This window comes from Caloenas nicobarica, chromosome 4, assembly GCF_036013445.1.
Source record: "Caloenas nicobarica isolate bCalNic1 chromosome 4, bCalNic1.hap1, whole genome shotgun sequence".
In the NCBI taxonomy this organism is placed as follows: Eukaryota; Metazoa; Chordata; class Aves; order Columbiformes; family Columbidae; genus Caloenas; species Caloenas nicobarica.
Window position 1 is genome coordinate 39415823 of NC_088248.1, and position 24676 is coordinate 39440498.

Sequence of the window (24676 nt, forward strand, 5' to 3'; positions counted from 1 at the left end):
AATAACACTTTGATTAAACTGACAATAAACGATGAGAATTTGCATGTGTTTATGTTGATGAGAATCATTATCATCATAGCTGGAAAGAGCATCTTATGTGAAGTGCTAGAGAAGGAAGAGAAGAAAGGGGAGCGGAAGTTTGGAAAAGTGTTGCGTATTGGTAAAGGCATATTTCTCTAAATTCTCCTTTAGAACAGTTATACCCTATGTAGATCATAACACTAGCTGGGGATTGTCCTCTTCCACTGCTGTCAGACTTATGTATCTCACATACAGAGCATCAGATTTTATACAGTTGTCCTTTTGGTGGTCCTCTATAGGGCAGCCTTTCTGCCACACACTGCTGCAGGCATCACCGCTGCCTGTTCCTCCCTTGGTAGAAGATTATAGTGATTCAGCTGCGTCAGGCGTTCATGACAGCTCTGTATTCAACCAAACCACCTCTTCAGCTTCAAATCTTGTTCTGTGTCTCCTCCCCATCATACAAGGATCATTTATATGCCAATATTTGGTGTGACAGCAAATGCTGGCAAAGGAGCATGACACAGTTTCAGTGGGGTTTTAATGTATTCAGGCAATGACCATTCTTTATACCCTGTTTCAAGTTCTGCTTGGGGTCTAGTGCAGCGAATATGGTGCCGTCCACGATGATTTCCCTGGACAGGATTCCAATTCAGCACTTTGTGATATGCATAAAATCATGTGTTACTTTTTGTAATACATTTATAACTCTCAACACTCCTTTGCCTTGTGTGGCATAGGATTACATGCTCCTTATAGCTTGATATTGCTTCATATGTAGCAGGACGTAAAACCAGCTCTCCTGGGGCAAAGGCAAACTTTCGTCCTACTGTGATCACTCAGATTCAGGAAACTGCTTGTGACTTTGTAGGAGATTAATAATTAAACTGTGGCTGAATTTAGTTTATGCCCCCTTGCTTTGTGAAGGAGGTTAATTTCATGTAAAAATAAGATTTTTCATAAAGTATTCTGTTATTCTTTTAATTTTGAGAGCTAAACTAATCATTATGGTGTGAATTTTTTTACTACTTCTTCCACAAGATTGGCCTGCCCTTTCAGCTAGCCAGATGTATATCTTAGACTTCCTTTCTAATTATGAGAATTGGAAATTGTAAGAGAATCATATCCTTTATCCTAAAACAAGGTTTTCACAATCACCTCTATGAGCAAATCTGATTTAATTTGTTGTTGTAAGCCCTTTATTAATGGAAGCGTAGGTAATGCTTCTTTACATCTGCCTTAAGAAGGAATAGCAGCAGCTTTGGAAAGAGTTTTACAGGGCTTAGCTATGGTGAATAGATGAAGGAGAATTTAATGTGGCGTAGACTGGGGAGAAAAACAATATTAAGAAAGAGGCAGCCAGGCTGGCATGAGAGAATGGTATTGGCATGTTGAGGAATTGTCACCTGCATTTCAATTCTCTTACTTTAAGATTTTTTTTAAAAAAATAATCTTTTTAGAGAATTTCATAAATTTTAAGGTTTTCTATATGTAGTGTTTATGTGTAATAAATAATATTTTTTGTGTCTTCAAAATTTTAGATTGCATTTTCTTAATAGGATTTTTACATTATTTTCTTATGTGTTGTCTTTCACTACTAAGAAAATGTCCAAATAAACACTGTGTTATTCAGCAGGCATAAACTAGACCTCTCAAGCAATGGGTGGCTGAGGCACACCTTTGGGTCTGAGTATAATGCCAGATGTCACACTGCTTCTGCTAGAGCTCAAACTCTAAAAATTTAAAGGGAAAGAACACATTTTACCTATGTATAGATCTAATTGTCAGTTAGTGGTGAGAGCTGGGGCTGGTGAACTCTTGGCATTTATAGCATTTGGAAGGAGGTTACAGGTAGGCCCTTAGAAGACTCTTTTGTTTGTTTGTTTGTTTTTTGATAAGTTGGAAACTTCTGCTGACAACACCAAGAAGCTGAGTCTGCAGTTAAAAAAGCATGAACAAACCCCCACCTGTCTAATCATGCCAGTGTCAGTCTAGTGAAATGGCTTCTAGTGCCTGTCTGAACTGATAGAAGTCTTGGCCAACTTGGGCCTGCATCTTAAGAATAGAGGTTACTGTGGAATGTCATATGCTGTTGGCCAAGTTATTTTGTTCTTAGTCAAACATTCATTGTCTATATTAACCTAACTACAAATGTTCCCTTTATAGCCATTACTGTTACAGAAGCAGTTTGTATTGGGTGGACAAATGGTGGCCACGCTATACTGAGGCAGGAACTCATAAAAGTCAAGATATTACAGAACTGGTGATGTTTGAAAGCTTAAAACAGACAAACAAACAACTTTCTTGATCACTTGTGAAGAGGGAAAATGTCTCAGTATTCCTCTCGCTCTTCTGATGACTGAAATAAATACTGTTGGGGATGTTGCTATGCAAGCTGTCTGTGAAGGGACTAGTTAGTAATGACAAATTAGTAGAAGACATTTTCTTTATACAGTATTTCCAGCTTTTCATGACTGAGGGCTGTTCTGTGAATTGCCTGAAATAAATAAAAAAAATATTTGCTTGGCTTTCTTTTACCTTTTAGTCGCTTTGATAATCTGTTGGGGTTTTTTTTAGGTTTAGTGTAGGCATGTAGGAGAGATTGGTAATCGATAGTATGGATATTTAAAAATAACTGGCAACTTATGGAAGTGCTATGAACTTTAATTATCTGGCTTTGTTTTCTTACAGTCAGATTTTCCTCTGGTAGATCATAAACTGAAATAAATTTCAAGTTAAATGTGTGTTGAAGCTGCTCATTTTTCCCACTTCTTTAGAAGTTTCTCTGGAGTCTGCACACAAAATGGAACAGTTTGACTAGTACATTCATATTTAACCAATGGAAATACAAAGTTACCAATGTGCAAATTTAACCTACAGTTGAGCGACAGAAAAAAGTTATATGCAACTTTGAGAGACCTAAATGAAGTAAAATATGCATATTATGGGAAGTGTCTTAATTACTTGTTCAGAAATTTTGTATGCCATAGTGTTATGAACATTCGGATACTTTGTTTATTGCAGAATTAGTTCATTCCTGTCTTTCTTCTGCCACAGGAACTCATTATACAATGACAAATGGAGGAAGTGTCAACAGTTCAACACATTTACTGGATCTTCTGGATGAACCGATTCCTGGAGTAGGAACGTATGATGACTTCCATACCATTGACTGGGTTCGAGAGAAGTGCAAAGACAGAGAACGGCATAGACGGGTACTTGAGATAAATAACAATGCTTGAAAAATATTTTTTGTTATATGTTGGCATTAAGGTCTGATGTAGCGACAAATGAAAATATGTGCATACTTTAAATATGTAAGTAGCTACATCAGCTAGAACTACTTGAATGCTATTAAAAAAGCACCATTTCATTGGTACCTGTAGTCCTGCAGCAATATTAGAACTTGGAAAGGAAACAGTGATTTAATAGAGTGGGAATAGTTCCCCATCACCTAAATGACATTTTTACAGTACTTGGTTTTTTGCATGCTAGTATATTAAAGGCTGTTTTCCAGTTTAGGTATATTTGTAGTAGTACAGTAGTGCTTATGGTGGTAGTTGTACAGAAATTGGGCACTAATGTATATTGCTTTTATGCTGACTCAAGTGTATCTGTGCTACTGCTATGTAGTGCTGTGGATATTTGGGTTATGGAAAGTGAACGTTTTTATGTCTAAAACATATCAGTGTATATAGGCTTAACAAAAAAGTAGTCTCAATATGCATGGTAGTTGTCCTTTCTACTCTTCCCTCACTCTTCAGAGGATCATCAAAGTTCGGGCCATTCATCTTTATCAGTGTGTGCTGCCATGAGTTCTTTAATGAAATGGACTTGAGTTTTATTAGTCAGTAAGATGCTAGATACTGTTGTTCATGTAATAGACTTGTGTAATAGCATTTTAGGAGGAAATATGCTCTTTAGAGCCTTATTGCCAGACTTCTGGGATGCTTATGTTAGTTAACCTTAAAGACGGAACAGACAGAACAGATTCTGAGATGTGATTTCTCCTAAAACATTTGTAACTGATCAAAAGTAGTAGTTAAAAATGAATCGTAATTGTATGAAGGCGTCAGAGGAGAGGTTCTTCACGTCCAACACTGTAGCATTATTCTGCTCTCTTTGGAAACATCATTTGTAACTTTCTGGAAGCAAATGTAGGGTGTATATGCTGATTTACTTTGACATGGTTAAAAAAAAGGAATCTTACCCTAGTTTTCAAGCTAGAGTTTTCACAGTTGTGCTATGTAGTGCTTTTTTGAGGGAAAGAGATCCTTGGGCAGTAGACCTGAGAACAGGCACCTCGATTGATGTCAGGTCCCACCCAGAGGTATGAGTGGAGGGAAAAGGTGACTCAGGTTCATGAGTCCTCTCGGTTGGAAAACAGTATACACGATACTTAAGGTCCGTAAACAAAAGGCTTGTATTTTGCAGCTTGGCCTAATTGGCAAATGATTTGATGGCAGAAGGATTTATGTGATTTAAGTTCAATTGGTAAACGTAAAAAGTTTGCGGGACATGTGGGACTGTAAATCTATATATGTATATGTTACTATATTAATTAGGAAAGCAAAATAATAGAAATATAGGAAGGAAAGAAAAGAGATTCCACCATCTTTATGGCTCCGCGTTGTGTATGATGGGGTTCGTAGTCTCAGATCCAGCGATGTGCCGTGTCCTCCAGTGGATTGTTCAGTTCCTGCGGTGAGACTGCTGGACAGAGTGGTCCTCAGGGTGGTGGGTGGGCGCCAGCAGTGTTTGTGCAGGTGGGCTTTTATAGTCCTCTGGATCGCTTGCTTGCACAATCTTTGCCCTTTTGTGCTGCCATCAGTGGGGGGTGATTGCAAGAGATGGAAAAGTCCTGGAGGGAGCAGTCAGGGGTCTTCTCCCTTAATGCCATGCTGCCTATCAGAATACAGGGCTACGTGCCCTTCAACACATCCCACAGCCGGCCTTTATCTGTGGCTTGTTAGCTTGTTGATATGTAAATTGCAATTCCAATTGTCCCATCTCCTGCTACTAGGGATGTGACATCTCCTGCGGCTGGAAGTTGTAGAACTGGTTTTGCCACAATGTTTTGAGACATTCTGCTTTTCAGTCTCTGACAATTGAATGCATTTCATGAAAAGTAAGGTGTTTTCCATGTAATGCTTTTTCATAATTTGATGTCTAAGCAGTAGTTAACACAATGCCAGCTTTCCCCTGCAGATGTGTAGGTCAGTGTCCAGTGGACATGCCATTGGATAGAATGCTGGGCCTGACCAAATCCTGGCAAGGCAGATCACACCTGGAAATAGTTTGTCTGGGGTAAATTCTCCCAACTGTTACTCATTTTAATGTCTGAAACCAGAAAAGTCAGACAAGACAGTTCGCAGTTTGTGGTCACAGAACTACTGTGAAATTTATAAAGATGCTGTTGTGGTTTAACCCGACAAGCAGCTAAACACCACAGCCAGCCGTTTGCTCACTCCCCTCCCCAGAGGGATGGGGGAGAAGGTCGGAAAAAACTTAAAACTCATGAGTTAAGATAAAGACAGCTTAATAGGACAGGAAGGGAGACTAATAATGATGATGATAATAATAAAAGAATATATAAAACAAGTGATGCACAATGCAATTGCTCACCACCTGCTGACTGATTCTCAGCCAGTTCCTGAGCAGTGGTTGTCACCCTCCAGCCAAGTCCCCCAGTTTGTACACTGAGCATGACATACAGTGTGGAATATCTCTTTGGCCAGTTCGGGTCAGCTGTCCTGGCCGTGCCCCTTCCCACCTTCTTATTGTGCATCTCCAGCCTCCTTGCTGAAAAGTCCTTGACTTGGTATAAATATTGCTTAACAACAACCAAAATTTAAGTGTATAATCAAGATTCTCCTCATACTAAATCCAAGACGCAGCACTATACCAACTATTAGGAAGAAAACTAACCATCCCAGCCAGAACCAGGACATGTGCCCCGAACGATAGGAGATTGTCCACGTAATGAAAGATGTGAAAAGAAGGAATGAATACTCGCTCACTGTGGTTTTGAAAGACATGCTACTGTAGAAACAACTTTTTTATTTAAAAAAAAGTTTGGGAATCTCACAAATGACAAGGAAACTATAAAATATATTTATTTGCTTGAGGGATGGTATATTTTTCTAGATTTCCTTGTTTAGTATTGTGCTTTCTTGGTTTGGTGGATTTTCTTTGGGGTTTGGTTTGGTTTGGTTTGGTTTGGTTTTTCTCCTGTTTGTTGCAAATACTTCCACCCTCCGTTTACAGTATGAAAAATATCATTAAAATAGGATCCAGTTACATAATGAAGATTTAATCATAATACAAGCTATGCACAAATTTGAGCTGACGGTAGAAAGTAGATAAGAATTATTATTTTTTTGGTACAGTAACTTTAGATGTCATTAGTAATAGTTGTATAAAAGTGTTACAGGGTAGTTGTCCAGTTTTTGTTTTATTTTCATGTAGTGTTTAGTCTAAAGATGAAATACATTTATATTTAAAATAGAAGTTTAGGAATTTGAATTTTATGGAATAGCTTATTAGTAGTACACCAGGAGTTTGTTTGAGGTTCAACAAAAAATAATTTAAGATTTGGGACAGAAATAATTTTTCCAATTACAGTTTTAGATGTGTATCATAGAAAGTATTCATTTATCCTAGTAATGCTTTCTTCGATTTTGGTTCTTTAAATTAAGCAAATTTTACCTTCCTCTGTCAGTTGTTTGATGTCTCAATAATCAAGGTAATTTATTGATGTAAAGCACTGATACGAGGAGAATGCTCGTAGTTTAAAGAGAAGGTATATTTGCCTGCAGCTTGTGTCATGCAGTTTGTACATCATACTTACTTTTTTCCTCCTATTCATATTATAGAAACACGTACAAGTATACATGATGATTTCTCTTTGCAGATTAACAGCAAGAAGAAAGAGTCAGCATGGGAGATGACAAAAAGTTTGTACGATGCGTGGTCAGGATGGCTAGTAGTCACGCTAACTGGTTTGGCATCAGGTAAATTAAAAAACAGAGGATTTCTTTCTTAATGTTTGTCAGCAAGTATAGTTACTATACTTTTCGTTTGTGTGTTATCCACCAACCTGGATGAGAGCTGGTTCAGACCATGGCCAGAGTTCCATGAGGGAAGGAAAGGGTTGACTCTGACTCTTTTGATTTACAGGCTTTAGCATTTTGAGGGAAGGGTTTACTATTCAAATGGAAAACAAAGTCCTGACTGAATTTAGTGAGAGTTTCTCAGTTATTGGACTTCCACCTACTAAATTATCGATGTTCTTTAATCCTGTGATTTAAATTGCTGTTTTCTCTTTCTGTTAAATTTGCCTTGTTTTCCTGTAGAATTTTTTGTGAAAGTGTGTTAATTGATTCTGCTAGGTGTTTTTTCTGCTGTCAATTGTTTGTTTGTTTCCTAGGAATTTTACTGAACCCATTAGTTTATTCCACATGAACCAGAAGTTAGGTCTGGTGTATGTATAGTTCTGGTAAACACACTTCCTTGTAAAGGATGTGTTTATACATGAGCAAAGTCTAGCTATATGTTTGTGTCATACCTTTCTAGAGGTTGTTACACAGAAAATATTAGCTTTAACAGGTGGAGTTTGTTGGCCTCTACTTCAACTCTATCTTTTCTTTTCGATATATTTTAGGATGAGTTTTACAGCTAAAATTGGCTGATAGTTTGTGGCCCCACTGTCAAGCAGTGTTGCTTTCTAACAGCATAGTTTGGAGTGGCCGAAAGGTGCAGGAGTGAGAAGTAACAAACTTAGTGCCCAGTTTTTCCAAAACAGTATTTCAAATAGAGATCTTAGATTAAATGCAAGGAAAATTGGATTAGTTGCAGAGTATGGCTATGCCTGCTAAAAAGGCATGGTAACTGTATAATTACTACTTATATACATAATCACTTTCACAAATCACATATAAATTAATCTATATGCAAAGTCTGTAGCATGTTTATATACCTCTGAATGTACAAACTGGGAGTGTATAATTACCAGAAATTGCTTGTGATAATTTGGGTGGGAACGTGCAGTGTTGTGTTTCCACCCCCACAAGCTGCTATGTATATTGTAATTGCTTTACTGTGTTTCTGAGAAAAAAAGCAAGCACGTTCTGGTCGTGGACATTCCTGGCTTTTTCAGTTTCGGTTGCTTTCTGTTGTATGTGTCTAGTGAATCTTAAATAGTGCAACATGGATTTCAGTCACAGGGAGATCTTTTGTGTCCATATTTTAATTAGTTTGGTTGAAATTTTGTTCTGGTGAAATACTGCCTTTGACTTTGGCCCAGGATCCCAAACTGAGGGTCTGTCAAGATTAGTGAATATAAATTAGAAAATCAGAGGTAATTCTCTACCAGCAACTTAGACAAGTAAACTGTGTCTGTCTCTAGACAGCTATTTCTAGTGGTGATTAATACTTAAAAAATAATAAATTATAACTAACAGTTGTACATATTCACAAAAATACTTACTTTAGAAGTATTAATAGTTTTTCGGTATACTGCTACTGTGAAAAGCTATTTTGCTTTAGTCAAAAAAAGGATTTTTTAAAAAATCCTATGAAGCAATTCCCCATGTAAGGCCTGTTTTTTGAGGACTCTTCAGCAAGTTTTCTGCATGCATTTACAACACAGAATCCTTCTTAAGGTTTGAGTTTGTGAACTGTTCTGTATCTCTACTGTTTGTTACCTGCAACAGGAGTTTTAAGTACTTGCCATGTTACACAATTAAGTTATTTTGTACATGGATTATGGGAATGTCATCAGCATTTATTTGGTGTTTTATTTATGTTGTTTGAAAACTGCTGTTGGCAAGGTAAGAATGAGTTTTTACTGTACTGTTCTGTACAAAACATAGTAGAATAGCTCATGAGCTCTCTGAAGCATGGCAAGGTAGTTTTGTCAGAAGGTCTATTGTCTTTTCTGTCACAAAAATGTATCAGTCGTCTTTTGACTCTTAACTCCTTAGTTTTCAGTGGACTGCTAAAGAACTATGGCATAGGAAAAAAAAAAAGATACATTTAACTTGGGAACTATACATGGTACTAGATTCTTCAGCAAATACTGATCTTACCATATTGCAAATAGGATATATTCCTGGAAATCAATAATATTTTAAATGTATATTTCTTTAAGTTTTCCATAATTTCAATTGATATCAATTAATACCAGCACATTTAATCATTTTAGCTGTGTGCGTTATTTCTATTTACCAGAATATTAATACAAACCTGTTTCTCCAACAGGGGCACTGGCGGGCTTAATTGACATCGCTGCTGACTGGATGACTGACTTAAAGGAAGGCATTTGCCTTAGTGCTTTGTGGTTTAACCATGAACAGTGTTGTTGGGGTTCAAATGAGACCACATTTGAAGAGAGAGATAAATGTCCGCAGTGGAAAACATGGGCAGAACTAATAATTGGGCAAGCAGAAGTAAGTATGTGCCCATTCTGTGGTGATCTTGCTCAACGGCTCGACTGAACATGGAAAGAAAATAATGGTCTTAAGTTTAGGTTACTAAACATGGATTTGGGTTGTACTGTCAATTCCATTTTTCAGCATTTTAATTGATTAATAGGTAATACTGTAATAAATATGCATTTAATGCACTGCAAGAGGGTTTGGAATGTTGCAGGTGTGAGGAAGTTATGAGAGTACAGAATGGTTAATAACATGAGAATTTCTGTTCATCATCATACTTCTACATAACAAAATAAAAATGTAAATGGTGGTGTTCTCCGATAACTAAGCATAGATTTGGTTTATTTTTCCACCACAAAATTTTTGAAGAAGATTTACTCAGTATTCAGTAGATTTTAGGAGGTAATAGCTATTAAAAAATACCTATGCTATGTTTATTTTTTCTTTATAAGATAAAGTGTTAGAACACTTTATACCTTGTATAACCTAGTCTTTGCTGATTTGTGGGTGTCATGACTTTATGCTTTTCAAACAAAACTCTCTTTTGGCTTGGTAGTAATTACCATCCCGCAAAATGTGTGCATACTTGCAGCAAGAGTACTCCTGGGTTATTTTAAGTAGTGATTTTGCTCCTATATCAAATTTATATTCTGACTTTTTGCTTGCTTGTTTTTGCTTTTAGGGTCCAGGTTCATACATAATGAACTACATAATGTACATTTTCTGGGCTTTGAGCTTTGCCTTCTTAGCAGTTTCTCTGGTGAAGGTATTTGCTCCCTACGCCTGTGGCTCAGGGATACCTGAGGTGAGGTCTAGCTAATACGTACATTACAGATGTTTCATATTAATGTGAAAATTCCTGCTGCCTTTCATGATCAGGTGAATCCAAGAGGGAGCGCCCTGTGACTTTGGTGAAATCCATTAATACAAGTATTCAAATACAAATAATGTAATTGTGCTAATTCATTGCTGAGAATTTCAGAGAATCCCCTGAGTTTGTAGATTTTGCTGCCCGCTTCTGGTTGAACTACTTTTTGAGGAAGCGCTCAGCTTAGGAGAGTAAACTTCTGTAGAGTGATTGCCAAACCTCCCCTCAATCCCCCCCTCCCTGCAGTGATGAGAAATCAGTGGTTCATTGACAGAGGTCCTTTGATACAGCAATTGGTCTTTTGTTGCACTGGCTTTAATTGCCTTAACAAGCACAAACCATCAGACAGTCACAAAGTAAAATGTGTAGTAGCCTCAAAACCTCATTGGTTTTACAATTGCTGTCTGCTGCTGTACACAGAATGGGAGGGAAAAACCGAAAGTCAAAGACTGGCGAGTCTCACTTCTCCAGTCATTCTGTAAATACTTCTTTATGTATGTGTGTTGTAGAAGTTGAAGGAGAAATCCTGCCTCTGAATTCCAAGTCCGGAGTAGTTCTGTGCCATTATTCCAGACAAGATTTCATCTTGAATAGCTTTCCAAATTTAGCTGACCTTTATTTTCCAGACACAACTGCCCAGTGTTTTGTGTACATCCTATTTATAGACATGTTGTCCTTTTCTATGATAACTATATTATTTCCTATATATGAGCATATTTTCTAGGCTAATATGGTGCTGGTAGGCAAAGTAATACCTTAGGTGAGTGACACATCTTTTCTAGTGGAAAAGGCTGATCTTTTCCATCTTTATGCCAAGGAATCTACTGTTAAAGTTTTATGTAGAGATGGTAAAACAAGGAGAAAACCAAGAGGGGTGAAATTGGTGCAAATGTGATTTTGCTACAGTAGATGACCTTGAGTATAGTTTTTGCAGGTTTATTTTTCGTTTGGGAGTTTTCTGACTTTCACTTGACAATTTACATCATAAACCAATGAATGCAGTCTCAGAAGCTGCTGCAGATTAATTTTCTACTAAATATAGTTGATAATGTTGTTGTATGTTATTGTCCAGTGTTTCAGAGTAAGTTCCAAGTGAAAGCCTCTGGCAACCAAATGGACTTAGTGTAGCAATCTGAACAATTTAAAGTGTGATAAAGTTAGTCATTTGCAAAGGCTGTTTTTGAACTTATGCAGCTAAAATGATAACATGAACTGTTTTCTGAAGAAAGCAGAATACAGTAACAGGTATTGTTTCTTTTCCTTCCAGATAAAAACCATTTTGAGTGGCTTCATCATCAGAGGTTACCTGGGGAAGTGGACTTTGATGATAAAAACAATTACTTTAGTCTTGGCTGTCGCATCAGGTTTGAGTTTAGGAAAAGAGGGTCCCTTGGTACATGTTGCCTGCTGCTGTGGGAATATTTTTTCCTACCTCTTTCCAAAATACAGCACGAATGAAGCTAAAAAAAGAGAGGTAAGCTCTTGTAAAAGCATTTCTAGGATGTATTCAATATCCAAACATTTAAAAGACAATATTTGTTCTCTCAGACAGTGTTGAGGCTTCGATTATCAACAGTTATTTATTGTGTTAAAAACAATGTATTAATTATCCTTAGCATTCTCCAAGGTAAATTGTTTCTGTGTCAGAGTAAGTTTGCACTTCTCCCACCTCAGAAACTGTTTGATTTTACTTAAATGCTTTCTGGGCTTTGCTCTACGTTTTGGTAATGATGGGTGTCTTCAGTTGTGAGGACAACAGCAGACTTTTGAATCCGTGAACAAAATATTCCTGGAAAAGGGTTGGTGACAACAGGGTTTCTGCTCTATTTCAGTTAGTTGTTGTTAGTGAGTGTGGTGGATTAGCTGTGGTGCCCACCAAGCTGCTCTCTCACCCCTCCTCCTCAGTAAGATACCAGGAGAAAGTAAGATGAAAAGCTCATATGTCAAGATAAAGACAGAGAGATCACTCACCGATTACTGTCGCAGGCAAAACAGACTAGACTTGAGGAAGATTACTTTATTGCCAATTAATAACAGAGTAGGATAGTGAGAAATAAAAACAAAACTAAAACCACCGTGCCTCTGCTCCCCCTTCTTCCCAGGCTCAACTTCACTCCTGACTCTTCTATGGGATGGGGAATGGGGCTGCGGTCACTTTGTAACACTATGTCTCTGCTGCTCCTTCCTCCTCACACTCTTCCCCCCTCCAGCAAGGGGTCCCTCCCATGGGAGACAAGTCTTTCACAAGCTCCTTCAGCGTGGGTCCATTTCCACAGGGTGCAGTCCTTCAGGAACAGACTGCCTCAGCCTGGATCCCCTACAGACTGCAGTTCGTGCCAGAAAACGGGCTCCTGCCTGGGCCCCTTTCCACAGACCGTGGCTCCTGCCAGGAGCCTGCTCTGTCATGGGCTCTCCACGGGCTGCAGCTTCCTTTAGGGCACATCCACCTGCTCCGACTTGGGGTCTTCCCCGGGCTGCAGGTGGATCTCTGCTCCACCATGGACCTCCATGGGCTGCAGGGGGACAGGTGGCATCACCATGGTCTGCACCACGGGCTGCAGGGGAATCTGCTCTGGCACCTGAAGCACCTCCTGCCCTCCTTCTTCACTGACCTTGGTGTCTGCAGGGCTGTTTCGCTCATGTTTTTCTCTTTCCCAGCTGCTGTGCAGTGTTTTTGCCTTTCTTAAGTATCTTATCACAGAGGCACCACCAGCATCCCTGACTGGCTCAGCTAGGGGCAGCAGCGGGTCCATTTTGGAGCCGTTTGGATCTGGCTCTGCTGGATATGGGGCAGCCTCTGGTGTCTTCTCACAGAAGCCACCCCTGCACCCCCCCGCTAACAAAACCTTGTCACGTAAACCCAGTAGAGAGAGCTATGCTAACGAAGGCAGTTACTGTCAGAGAGAGTAGCAAGTTTTAACACTCTTATTAATTCAATAAAATTTTCGTATTGTAAAATAAAAAAGGGTATCGTCCCAGCTGGGCTTCGGTTCTGTGGCTCAACTTCTGTACTTCTAGGAGACTGCAGAACATGGGAAATTCGGGTTCACTTCCTATTTCAAAGCTGTGTATTCTTAAATCATTTAACTCCTGTGGTTCAGCTGCTCATCTCAGAATAATGTAATAATTCTTTGAGTTTCTCTGTGTATTTTCTTCCATAGGTATGTAAGGGCTACTACCTGAGGTCAGTGTTCCTGCAAGGAATTCATCCAATATTGTTATAACAACACACACTTTAATCATCCTCATATATTGAACATAATTCATCCATGATGCTGTAGGACCAGCTGTTGCATCAGTTCCTCTTAATCTCTCCTTCAATCTCAGTTCACCTCAGATCTTTTGCGGGTTTTTGCTTGAAGACTACTGGGGTGAGTCCCATCAGGCCCCGTGGACTTGCGAACATTCAGCTGATTCAGCTACTCCCTTACAATTTCAGTGTCCACAAACGGAAAGTCACTGTTTCCACGCTTGTGGTCCTCTGACTCAGAGGACTGGGCAGCCCAAGGTCTGTCAGTATTATTAAAGACCGAGGCAAAAACTGCATTGAATGCCTCTGCTTCTTCCTCATCCTTATTAGTCAGATGACCATCTTCAACAAATATAGGTCCAGTGTTTTCGTTAGACTACTTCTTGCTGTTAACATACTTAGAAAAGCCTTTCTTGTTATCCAGCACAACACTGGCCAGTTTCAACTGTAATTGAGCTTTTTTGTCGTCTCCTTGCATATATGAACCACAGCCGTGTGATCTTCTTGCGAAGCCTGACCTTGCTTCCAGAGATCGTACAATTTCTTTTTCCTCTTGAGCTCCACGAGCTGTTCCCTGTTCAGCAAAGCTGGTCTTCTGCCTCTCTTGCTTGACTCACGACACAGCGGAATTGCCTGCTCAAGCACAGAAAAAGCTTACTACAGTTCATTGGAAATGAGATACCAGCAGTTTCATACTGCACCACAGTCTCCTTCGGGTGCTTTGCTGGAGGGGCTTTCAGCAGCGTCCTTGGCTTCATCATGGCTAGTACCTGTTCAGTGGTTGCTGCCACCACTGGCCACATCTTACGAGCATCCTGATACACTTCACTTGACACTTTTCTCTTAGCAAGTCTGTGTGTCCTTGATAGCAACATAGAAGAAACTGATAACTGTAATGAGATTTTGTTGTTCATGTTTAAAGCATATCACAGACTGCAAATAAACCCCTCACCATTGTTCTTTTCCAGGTGTTGTCAGCTGCCTCAGCAGCAGGAGTATCTGTAGCCTTTGGTGCGCCAATTGGTGGAGTCCTTTTCAGTCTGGAGGAGGTATGTCAAGAGATGGCACTGAAGGATAGATATTAAAAAGAATCTCTTAGCATGAATAATCTCAGACTCCTTTAAGCTGTGGAGTCTTTTCTAAGAAGGAAATTATTTTTGGACCTACATTTCAAAGTCTAGAGTCCTGTTATCAGCAAACTGCCACAGATATTTTTTTCTTTTCTTTGGATGAATGTCAGCCTTGCTTTATTCTGTTACATTTTTCTGGAGAAGAGCTGAGTCAGTTAATAATTACAGTTTACATACAGATAGAGATATAGTTTTTCACTCTAGGAGTGTATTCTGAAAAAACAAACCAAAACCAAACCTAAACAACAACCAAACAAATAAAACCCCCAAAATGAACAGGGAGCTTTCTTTTTCATTTTGCAAGAGGCTGTAGAAACCTATTTGACAGTTTTGTGAAGCAAGTTTTTAGACATTTCTTAAAGATTCGAACACTAAACACAATTGAATACGTTAATTGTTAAAAAGACATATATACTGTAAAACTGGTCTCCAAGGCAACCAAACTCTGTTCTCCAGTAAATGTCTCATATTAAATCAGTTTTCATTAGTCGTTTTCAAAATACATAAGAATGTTATTTAGGTCATTAGCGTTTTTAAAGAATCTAAAAATCTAACCATCTGAGTTGAAAAAAGGAAGCAAAATATTCTTTTGTGTATAATTTCGCTGTATCATTAGGGGATTTTGAGGAATTCTTTTGTTGCCCCAAAAAGCCTCAGAAGACGACTATTGAAATTGAAATTCAAATCAGGCAATGTGGGGCTTAAGCATGAAATGGCATGTTCTGTTTTGAGGATTTTTTTTTTTTTTTACCTTTTAGCAATACTTCATAAAAATAACACTTCTGCCTGAAACATTTAAATGTTGGCTGAAGGGAGGTGAAACAGTATTAGCAGGAAACCCGAGAGAGCAGCTAGTACACTGTCTGGTTCTTATGAATGCTAGAAAGAGATACTTACAGAGAAGCTTTTAAACATAAATTACCATGCATTATTTATGAGCAGTTTTAAAACAGCAGTAGTTTCAATACTGCTTTAATGTTGACTTTAAAACTGATCTAAGTATGACTTGTAGAGCTTTTTAAAAATGTAGCATGTGCTGGAGAGCCATTGCTCCAAGTGATACAAGTAACACTGATACCCTAGGAGTGCGTTTTTTTAGCATGTACCATGTGAGCAGCAGTACTGTAACGTGCATAAAACAGTCTTCCCAGCATGTTTAATTGAATCACTAATAATTCTCATGTTTTGCCTTTTGCAGGTCAGTTACTATTTCCCCCTGAAAACTTTATGGAGATCATTTTTTGCTGCTTTAGTAGCTGCATTTGTTTTAAGGTCCATCAATCCTTTTGGTAATAGCCGCCTAGTTCTTTTTTACGTGGAATATCACACTCCTTGGTACCTTTTTGAACTGCTTCCTTTTATTCTTCTGGGAGTATTTGGTGGGCTCTGGGGAGCGTTTTTCATCCGAGCAAACATCGCGTGGTGTCGTCGCCGCAAATCTACGAAATTTGGGAAGTATCCTGTCCTGGAGGTTATTATTGTCGCAGCAATAACAGCTGTCATTGCATTTCCTAATCCATATACAAGGCTAAACACCAGTGAGCTTATTAAAGAGCTCTTCACAGACTGTGGGCCGTTAGAATCCTCCTCTCTCTGTGACTACAGAAATGATATGAATGCAAGCAAAATAGTAGATGATATTCCTGACCGTCCAGCAGGCACTGGAGTCTATTCAGCTATATGGCAGTTGTGTTTAGCACTCATATTTAAAATAATCATGACAGTCTTCACCTTTGGTATCAAGGTAAGTGTGAATGCAGTGGTGGCATCATCTGTTGTGATGATTTAATTATTGCCTTTCTCATTTCCCATCTCTCAAAGCTAGCAGCTTTGTTTATAGATTTTTTTTTAATGTGGAGTTCTTTTATAAAAAGATCTTTTTACTGTTGATTATCAAGCAAGTCTTGTAGAAAACAATATTAAGTTTAATTAAATTCAAACTAGCCCTTTGTTCAGCTGAATAGGAACATGTGCTAAATTCAATAGGGAACAGTAACTGTGTGGGTGGATGGCTGTTTGTATGGCCTGATTCAGCAACAAGGATGATTCCAAAATTTCCAAGAGCTGAGTTCAAACAAAACTACTCAGGTTCCCTAGTCATGTTACACGGAAGAAGAAAAGACACTATTTCTTGAGCAACTTGTAGGTTTGGTTTTTTTCAATCCCCTCTCTCATTTATCACATAAATGTAATTACTGCAGACTGTCAAAAGGAGCAGATGATGATTTCTTTCCTGAAATTTCCAGTATTGCATGTCAAGACTAGAAAGCGGGCTTTGTTCATGTGAGTGTAGTGGGAATTTCTTCTCCATTACCAAGCAGTGTAATTTTTGTTTTTCCTGGTCATTTTGTACATCTGTTTTGGAGCTCTCTTCAGCTTCTCTCCAAGCTGTGGCCATTTTGTGAATGGCATATACCTGTCATGCCTTCATCATTTTCTGTCTTGTCAGGCTCCCTTCATAGTTTTTTGCAACTACATCATTATCAAACATGTCTTAACACAAACATATTGTAGAAAGTTCCCTAAGCAGGATTTGTGTTTAAACTGACTTTAACTTTTCAGTCTACATGGCTGTTCCATGTAACTGCATGCGTAAGAAAACACTTCTTTACTGTGAGGGTGGCTGGACACTGGAATAGGTTGTCCAGAGAACTTGTGAAGTCTCCATGCTTGGAAATACTCAAAACCTGACTGGATGCAATCCCGGGTAACCTGCTGTAGTTGACCCTGCTTGCGCAGAGATGTTGCTTCAGACAGTCTGGAGTGGTCACGTCCAACCTCAGCCATTCTGTCGTTCTGTAATTGATAGAACAATATCGTGTTGTGTTCCTCACTTGTTGATATTTTAGAAGATGTTGCAGTCTGTTATTTGAAGTTATTTTCCATATATTGATGGGTAAGAGAAATCCATTCCTTATATTTTAAATGCTAGTCTTCCGTAGGTCAAAATTTCAGACATTATTCTATAACATGACCACTCCAGTCTATTATATTCACTTACTGTGTTTCGCTTATATCAAGGGCTCTGCCCTTCTAAGCATCACAACATTTCTTACCATTCATCGGTTCGTGTGCATCTGACTGTTTCTCATGGGATTGTCACCACAGGATCACACTTTGATTACAGAAGAGTAGAGCTTACACTTCATTTGGGTTTGGTTCATTTTCTCCTAACTTCAGCATCTGCAATTTTGTGGAAGTATTTTTGTGACGTTGTAAGAATATATTTTATCACTTTGGAAACAGGCAAGGAGTCCTGGTGCTGTCTTTGGTGGGACTCTGTTACATACACATTTCTCTGAAACTTTAAAGCATATGGCTGGTTAGAATGTCAGCCAGTATTTGGAGAAGGGGGGATGTCACTTCAATGTTACATTTGCTTGCATTTTATGCTTTATTTCTATGAAAGGAGGAGAAAATTCAAAATTAAAAAAAAAAACCAACCTACTTTGTAATTGAAATCGTTATTAAGGATCCTCTGGGCTCTCCAGGTGTGTTCCTGTGGAGACACATGCAGCCCCACAGGAACTGTTTCCCTGGGAGGTGAGCAAGGGCCCTTGGCTGGGGCCAGTGGGACGTGCAGATTGCTGCTGCTCCTGCTGCCGCAGACGAGGACCACCAGGAAGCTGATAGGGCACTGTGTGGTTGGTTTGTTTTGGTTTTTCTTTCAGGTTTTTGTACATATACTGTACTGCTTCTTGTCAGTAGACTCGTTACTGTGCCTAAATGCTGATGATCAACATCTGGAGTGGGATTACAGGTTTGCCTCAGAACCTGACTGGTGTGCAGCTGCACTACCAAAGAAGTGGAAAGTTGCACCCATATCCTGATTCCTTGCTCATTTCAAAGATGATAGATGTGCCACAGAACAAATAATTTCCTCTGTAGTATAACTTGGGTTAGGCTGGCATGCACTGGAGAAGAAAGCTTAGATGAGGTACAGCATAACTTTCTTTCCTTGCTCCTTCTCAGTGAAGGTTCCTCTTCACTTTGTGACTTGTGATTCAGAGGCTTATGCAGACAAATGCAGCTGTAAAATCATAATTATGGTTAGACTTGTAATCATGGAAAGAAGAGAAGGAGCCATATGCATTAAAAAGTTATGTTAACAAAGGACCAGAAACAGTTTGGATGTAATTTCCATGTGGACACTGAATTTCTGTGGCACACCACTGTAGCAGACTATAATCTCAGGCAGTTTCTGAGAATTTTATTTAATTGCTTTAGTATCTAAAATGTTATTTTTTCAGAATGCTACTGAGCTGATTGCCAATAAATAATTTTACTCAGGAAAAAGAAAAATTAACAGTTAGAAAAGGGTTTAGATGTATGATTAATTGTGGGAAATAACAGTAGTGGTATAAACACACAATTTGGATAATATGCTAAAATGATAGCATTGAATAGTTGCCTCTTATCGACATTGAAATGATAGGTAATTTGAGATGGGAATAAAGGATTAGTGAACTTTTTTCCCCAAAACTGTTGCTGGCTTTCAAACACAAAGTTTGCTATGTTTGTGTGTCCTTGGTTTGTCTGTTAGAAATCATCTCTGCAACCATAAATATTGGCAATATAATAATAATTGAAATAGATTCTGAAATACAGTTCTGCACCAGCTGTTGGATTCCATGGCAAAATCTATAGTTTGGAATTGCACAATACTTAAATTTCACAGCTGTGCAGTGGAAAAAAATGTATGTGTCCTGTTACACCAGGAGTGCAGTTTTTTAATGAAGTTATTTTGACAAGATGGGTTTAGGTGCATTTAGACAAAAAGTAAAAATTCCACCACTTATTTGTAGTCAGGTCTGTACCTCAGTCACAGTAGAAAATATTTAGATACTAACAGCTGCTGTAAGGAGAAGCAATGGGCATTTCCAGTTTAATGAGACATTTAGACACCAGTGTGTTTTTTTGGAAAGAAGATGAGCTTCCTAAGGAGGAGAAAAGATACACAACAGCAGTTTCTCAGGTGCACCCTCACTCCTTATGAAGCTGCTGATGAAATCAAGACTTGCAATAATATTCTGTTAAGCCATGTTGGTATTGCAAGGCTGTGTGGCCTTTTCAGGTTTTAGTTAATAACAGAAAAAGTTTAAATAACTAAAACTACATTTTGTTTGTTTGTGTGTATTTCTTTTTTAAGTAATGTGGGGGTTTTTTAAGTAATGTGTTATCTACTTTTTGCAATGAGAGTTGTCCTGCCTTTTTCTCTCAATGTATTTATCATTCTGTGTAGACTTCTTTGTATGGGAAACTGCAATATAATAAGCAAAGCCTCTTTTAAAAGTCACCTGTTTAGTTGGCTGTCTAATGTATAGCAGTGTTAGGAAGCAGTTTGGGAAGGCAGTCCTTTGTGCAAAGCTTGTTTAGTAAGCAAATGTTGACTCATAAGAACATGAAGTAATAAGGGAGATGGGAAATAGGAAGACCTTTTGGTACTAGTAGCACAGCTCAGATTGGGCACACATATGGTAAGAATTGCGCTGTTGGCACTGAGTCTAGTTTGTGGTCCTATGATGGTGATAGATTTGCTCTTGAATACAGTAAAATACAACCACACTCCTAAAAGGGATCCAGCTAACTGGGTTGATCAGAGGTATCCATAGCATTGTGCTAAGTTTTACTAACCTCGCGATGTCAATTTACATATTTTTAACATGACAATTTGAGCATTTGCATCTCTTTTGGAGGAAAAAAAAATGTAAAACTATACATCAGGTATGTTCCCATCAGTGTGACAGCAGTTCTTCTGTTTCTGCTGCAGGTTCCATCTGGGCTGTTCATCCCTAGTATGGCAATTGGAGCAATAGCAGGAAGGATTGTAGGAATTGCAGTGGAGCAGCTGGCTTACTACCATCATGACTGGTTCATTTTCAAGGAGTGGTGTGAAGTTGGAGCTGACTGTATTACACCTGGTCTTTATGCCATGGTTGGTGCTGCTGCATGCTTAGGTAACTAAAGATAACAAAGTAAATACGTATCTGATTTCTTTTATGTTGCCAAAACATCAATTAAAAACGGAGATAAAAACATGTGCAGTTTTGGAATACCTTTTTATGTGGATTTCTCTCTCTTCGGAATAACAGATTCGTATCTCTACACAAGACTGTCAGATTATTATGATCTGAGAAATAACATGTGAAATTTAAATCGACTATATGATGAGAAAAAGAAGAATTTAAGTAGGAGCGTTTGCTTTCTCTTTTTGTTATCAAGAGGTGTCATTACTACATCAGTTAGAAAAATCAGTTTCTTGAAATGTATAAAGGAGAGGATTTGCAGAGTCAAGTACTGTTGAAATTATCACAAGAAGGTGACGTGATCAGCTGCCACGTCTACATGAACTGCAAAAACTGTTCTTGAAATTAATAATCCAAACAAAACTTTCAGAAGTGTCTAATTATTTGAGGGGTCCAGCTTGAGGTATTTTTAACAAGCCTGATTTACAAACTGTTGAAAATCAGCTTCATGGAAAGAGGCTTAAGTTGGGCACCTGAACTAGGAGAGGGTTTTTGAAGGTCTTGTCTTGCCCTAGCTTATAACTTCATTGCCTTAGAAATTAAAAGTTATTAGTACAGATTCTGAAAAAAAAAAAGTAGACCTCTTCCTTAAGGAAAAGTACATTTGAGTGACCAAATAAACTAGTAGTATGAATTTATTTTCTGGAGAGATTGTTTCCTCTTTTACTAGATCAACTTGAATACCTTTTGAAAGCATTGAAAGAAAGATCGTACTCTTTTATTGAGTGAAGATACAGCATCAGAAACCTTGGCAGAAAAAAACATCTTGAATACTAACGAAAGAGAAATATAATTCCAGTCTTCTCCCATTGTACAAGACAGAGATTCCTTTTCACCAGCTCAGAATTCTCTTTAGCTTTTATGATTTCAGCTACAGGAATTCATTAAATTCCTTATCCTTTGGACAGCACAGCAGTTGAATTGCTACCTGTGACTTCCCTGCATTAATTCCATTCTTTTTTCCAAATTCTTATCTTAGCGGTTTTCCTTGCATTTCTCAGTATTTTTAACCTAGGTGTGGTAAGGAGAAATACATACTTGTATTCTTAGCTTACATGAATGAACTTCACGTATTTTTAAAATCCCTTTATTGTCTTTCCAAGAATTTTCCCTAAAGCTCACTTTTAATTCTAAAAGTTTTGTGTTTTGTGGTTTGTTTTTTTGGTTTTGTTTTGGTTGGTTGATGTGGGTTTTGTTTTGGTTGGGTTTTTTTGTGTCTACTTCTCTTTGTATTATACAGAATGTTTGTTAGATGACCTCCAATGGCAAAGTTGTGTTTGTAGTTCGCAACAGGAAGGCAGGAAATTCTAAATCCATTATTATTTGTTATTATCGAAATTCATTCTTATCTACCATTTTTCTCGCCAGGTGGTGTGACAAGGATGACTGTGTCTCTGGTAGTTATTGTCTTTGAGCTAACAGGAGGGCTGGAATATATTGTGCCCCTCATGGCCGCAGTCATGACCAGTAAGTGGGTAGGAGACGCCTTTGGTAGGGAAGGCATCTACGAGGCCCACATCCGACTGAATGGGTATCCTTTCTTGGATGCAAAGGAAGAATTTACTCACACAACACTGGCTGCTGATGTTATGAGACCTCGAAGAAGCGATCCACCTTTAGCAGTTCTGACGCAGGATAATATGACAGTTGAAGACATAGAAAACTTGATCAACGAAACCAGCTATAATGGTTTTCCTGTTATTATGTCGAAAGAATCGCAGAGACTAGTGGGCTTTGCTCTACGAAGAGATTTAACTATTGCAATAGGTAATTATCTGCAAGTATTGCATGATTATATATGCCAAGTTAAATTGATTTTATAACTTAAACCAGAGTTTACTCTTTGTATTTCAAGACTTATTTCAGGTTCCTCGCACAGGCTGTCTGTTCCTTTATTGAAGTATATAATTATCTTCAGTACGAGGCTCTGAAGTGGAGAAAATTTTTGTCTCTTTGTCATAAAAATGAGAGTTGTCGTACTGAAGTAGACCAAAACATCATCTAGTCCAGTATTTTTGTTTGGTTTAAGGCTTTTGCTGGTGTCTCTTTTCTTCAAGTCATGCTACACTAACATTCTTCTTCAAAATTGAGTAATTCTCATTTTAGAATAGAAGGATTCTGTGAGAATTACTATCCAAGGCATTTTTAAACATATATTGTACTTCTCTCTGACAGTATGTTATTTACGGTTGTTTTAACAAGATTGTATTGTGGAGAGATAAGTAAAATATTAATTATTTTAGTTTTCTGTTTTTCGATTTGTTTCTGTAATGGGGCATTTGGCCCTGGGTGCAGGAGCACACAGGCCCCGTTTGGGCCCTTTTTCTCCAGGCGAGTCTTAGGACTTATGTGATACTTGTGACAATGCTTTGGGCACTGGCAAGAAAAATTCTGTGTTTTTTGAGGATACTATCATAACCAAAGGAAAAAATCAGTATTGTGTAAGTCAGTGTTACAAAACTGTAACATTTGGTGCATGAAATCAGTGAAGTTGCATCTTAAACTACTTTTTTTTTGTAATTCATACATTTGTACATTGACAAGTATCTCTACCAAAGACACTTGAGAAAGAGACACAAATGTCTCTTGAAACTTTTTAAAAAAATGTTTTGTGACACAAACACAACACTGTTTACTTCAGTAAAACTTTTGCCTGTGGTCTTAATACTGTGTATACTATGGTATTACATTATGTAGGATGTATAGAAATGTCCAAAACTTGGAAATTATTATAGACATGAAACTGTTTTAAGTTTGCATTTACTTTAAGAGTAAGCAGGGGAATAGCACAACGTTCTTCTGACAATACACATTCACTGGTAAGACTCATTTCAGCTGCTGAGAGTGCACAGTGCGAGTTGCTTAGTCGTGGATTTTGGCCAGCTTAGTAGAGTCATTGTGTGAAAGAGTTCAGGGCACAGGGAGGGATGCTGATGTCACCAAGGTGATAAAGACATGAAGAGGATCTAGTTAGAAAAACTTAAATAAATTCATATAGCAAGAAGACAGGATTTTCAGAGTGATCAGAAATCAGTTCTTTAGTTTCAAACCAACAATAATTGCAGCCATTGGAATCGTGACCGGGGAGCTGGCAACTGAGATTGGCTTTCCCTTTCACAGTTTCTTCAGCAGCCATCTATGTGCTTCCTGCCTGGTAGTTTTTAAGCCTTGCCACCTCTTTTTAGTAAATAAAAGTCATGTATTGGAGTGGGAAAGGCAGTAGCCAAAGAATGACTAAAGCTGTATGGTAGATGGCTTTTGTGATTTCTGCACAAACACTTCTTAGGGATAAAGCAGTGGCTATGGAAACAGATCCAAATAGCATCTGTCAGAATAGCAGCATTTAGAGGATAACATCAGGGTCTGGTAGTGTCAATTGATCTGTCTGTTTGCACTAAATCATCTTACACCATGAATGTAAATTCTTCCTCCTCTGCTGTTTCCCCCTGCTTCCCTCTTTTTCTTGAAGAAAGTGCTAGAAAGAAGCAGGAAGGGATCGTTGGCAGTTCCAGGGTCTGTTTTGCCCAGCACACCCCATCGCTTCCAGCAGAAAGCCCTCGACCTCTGAAGCTCAGAAGCATACTTGATATGAGCCCTTTCACCGTGACAGACCACACACCAATGGAAATAGTGGTGGATATTTTCCGGAAGCTGGGTTTGAGGCAGTGCCTTGTAACACACAATGGGTGAGTAAAGTGGCAGCAATGCTGTTCGTTTCAGTAGATACAGTAACTTTCATTTCCAGGGTCAGAGTGTTTGAACCAGGATATATTCCAGGATCGTGGTATTTGAACCCAGAATTTTGGTACTGCAACTGAGGACTCTAACTGTTTACTAAGGAGGTGCTGTGCTGTGGCACCTCTCAAGTTCTTACTCCTCCTTTGTAGTCCAAGTAAGCAGGCAGGAGATTTCCGTCACTTCAGGACGTTCTTTTAAAAATCAGC

At 38.5% G+C, this 24676-nt stretch overlaps 1 protein-coding gene across 7 annotated transcripts in view; it reads left to right on the forward strand.

The window, feature by feature from the left end:
* CLCN3 (chloride voltage-gated channel 3) overlaps positions 1–24676 on the forward strand; it is a 71617-nt gene that overhangs the window by 40137 nt on the left and 6804 nt on the right. For 6 of the 7 annotated variants that reach the window (XR_010606095.1, XM_065633352.1, XM_065633346.1 and 3 more), the window contains 10 exons: positions 3079–3236; positions 6935–7034; positions 9283–9470; positions 10141–10263; positions 11594–11800; positions 14545–14625; positions 15905–16450; positions 20477–20663; positions 22101–22499; positions 24202–24418. Coding sequence is in view for 6 of the 7 variants with exons in the window: in XM_065633346.1 (XP_065489418.1) it covers positions 3079–3236; positions 6935–7034; positions 9283–9470; positions 10141–10263; positions 11594–11800; positions 14545–14625; positions 15905–16450; positions 20477–20663; positions 22101–22499; positions 24202–24418 (2206 nt within the window). In the remaining variant the exon portion in view is untranslated. Of the gene's footprint in view, positions 1–3078; positions 3237–6934; positions 7035–9282; positions 9471–10140; positions 10264–11593; positions 11801–14544; positions 14626–15904; positions 16451–20476; positions 20664–22100; positions 22500–24201; positions 24419–24676 lie in introns of those variants that run through there. The other variant, XM_065633351.1, reaches the window with a different exon arrangement.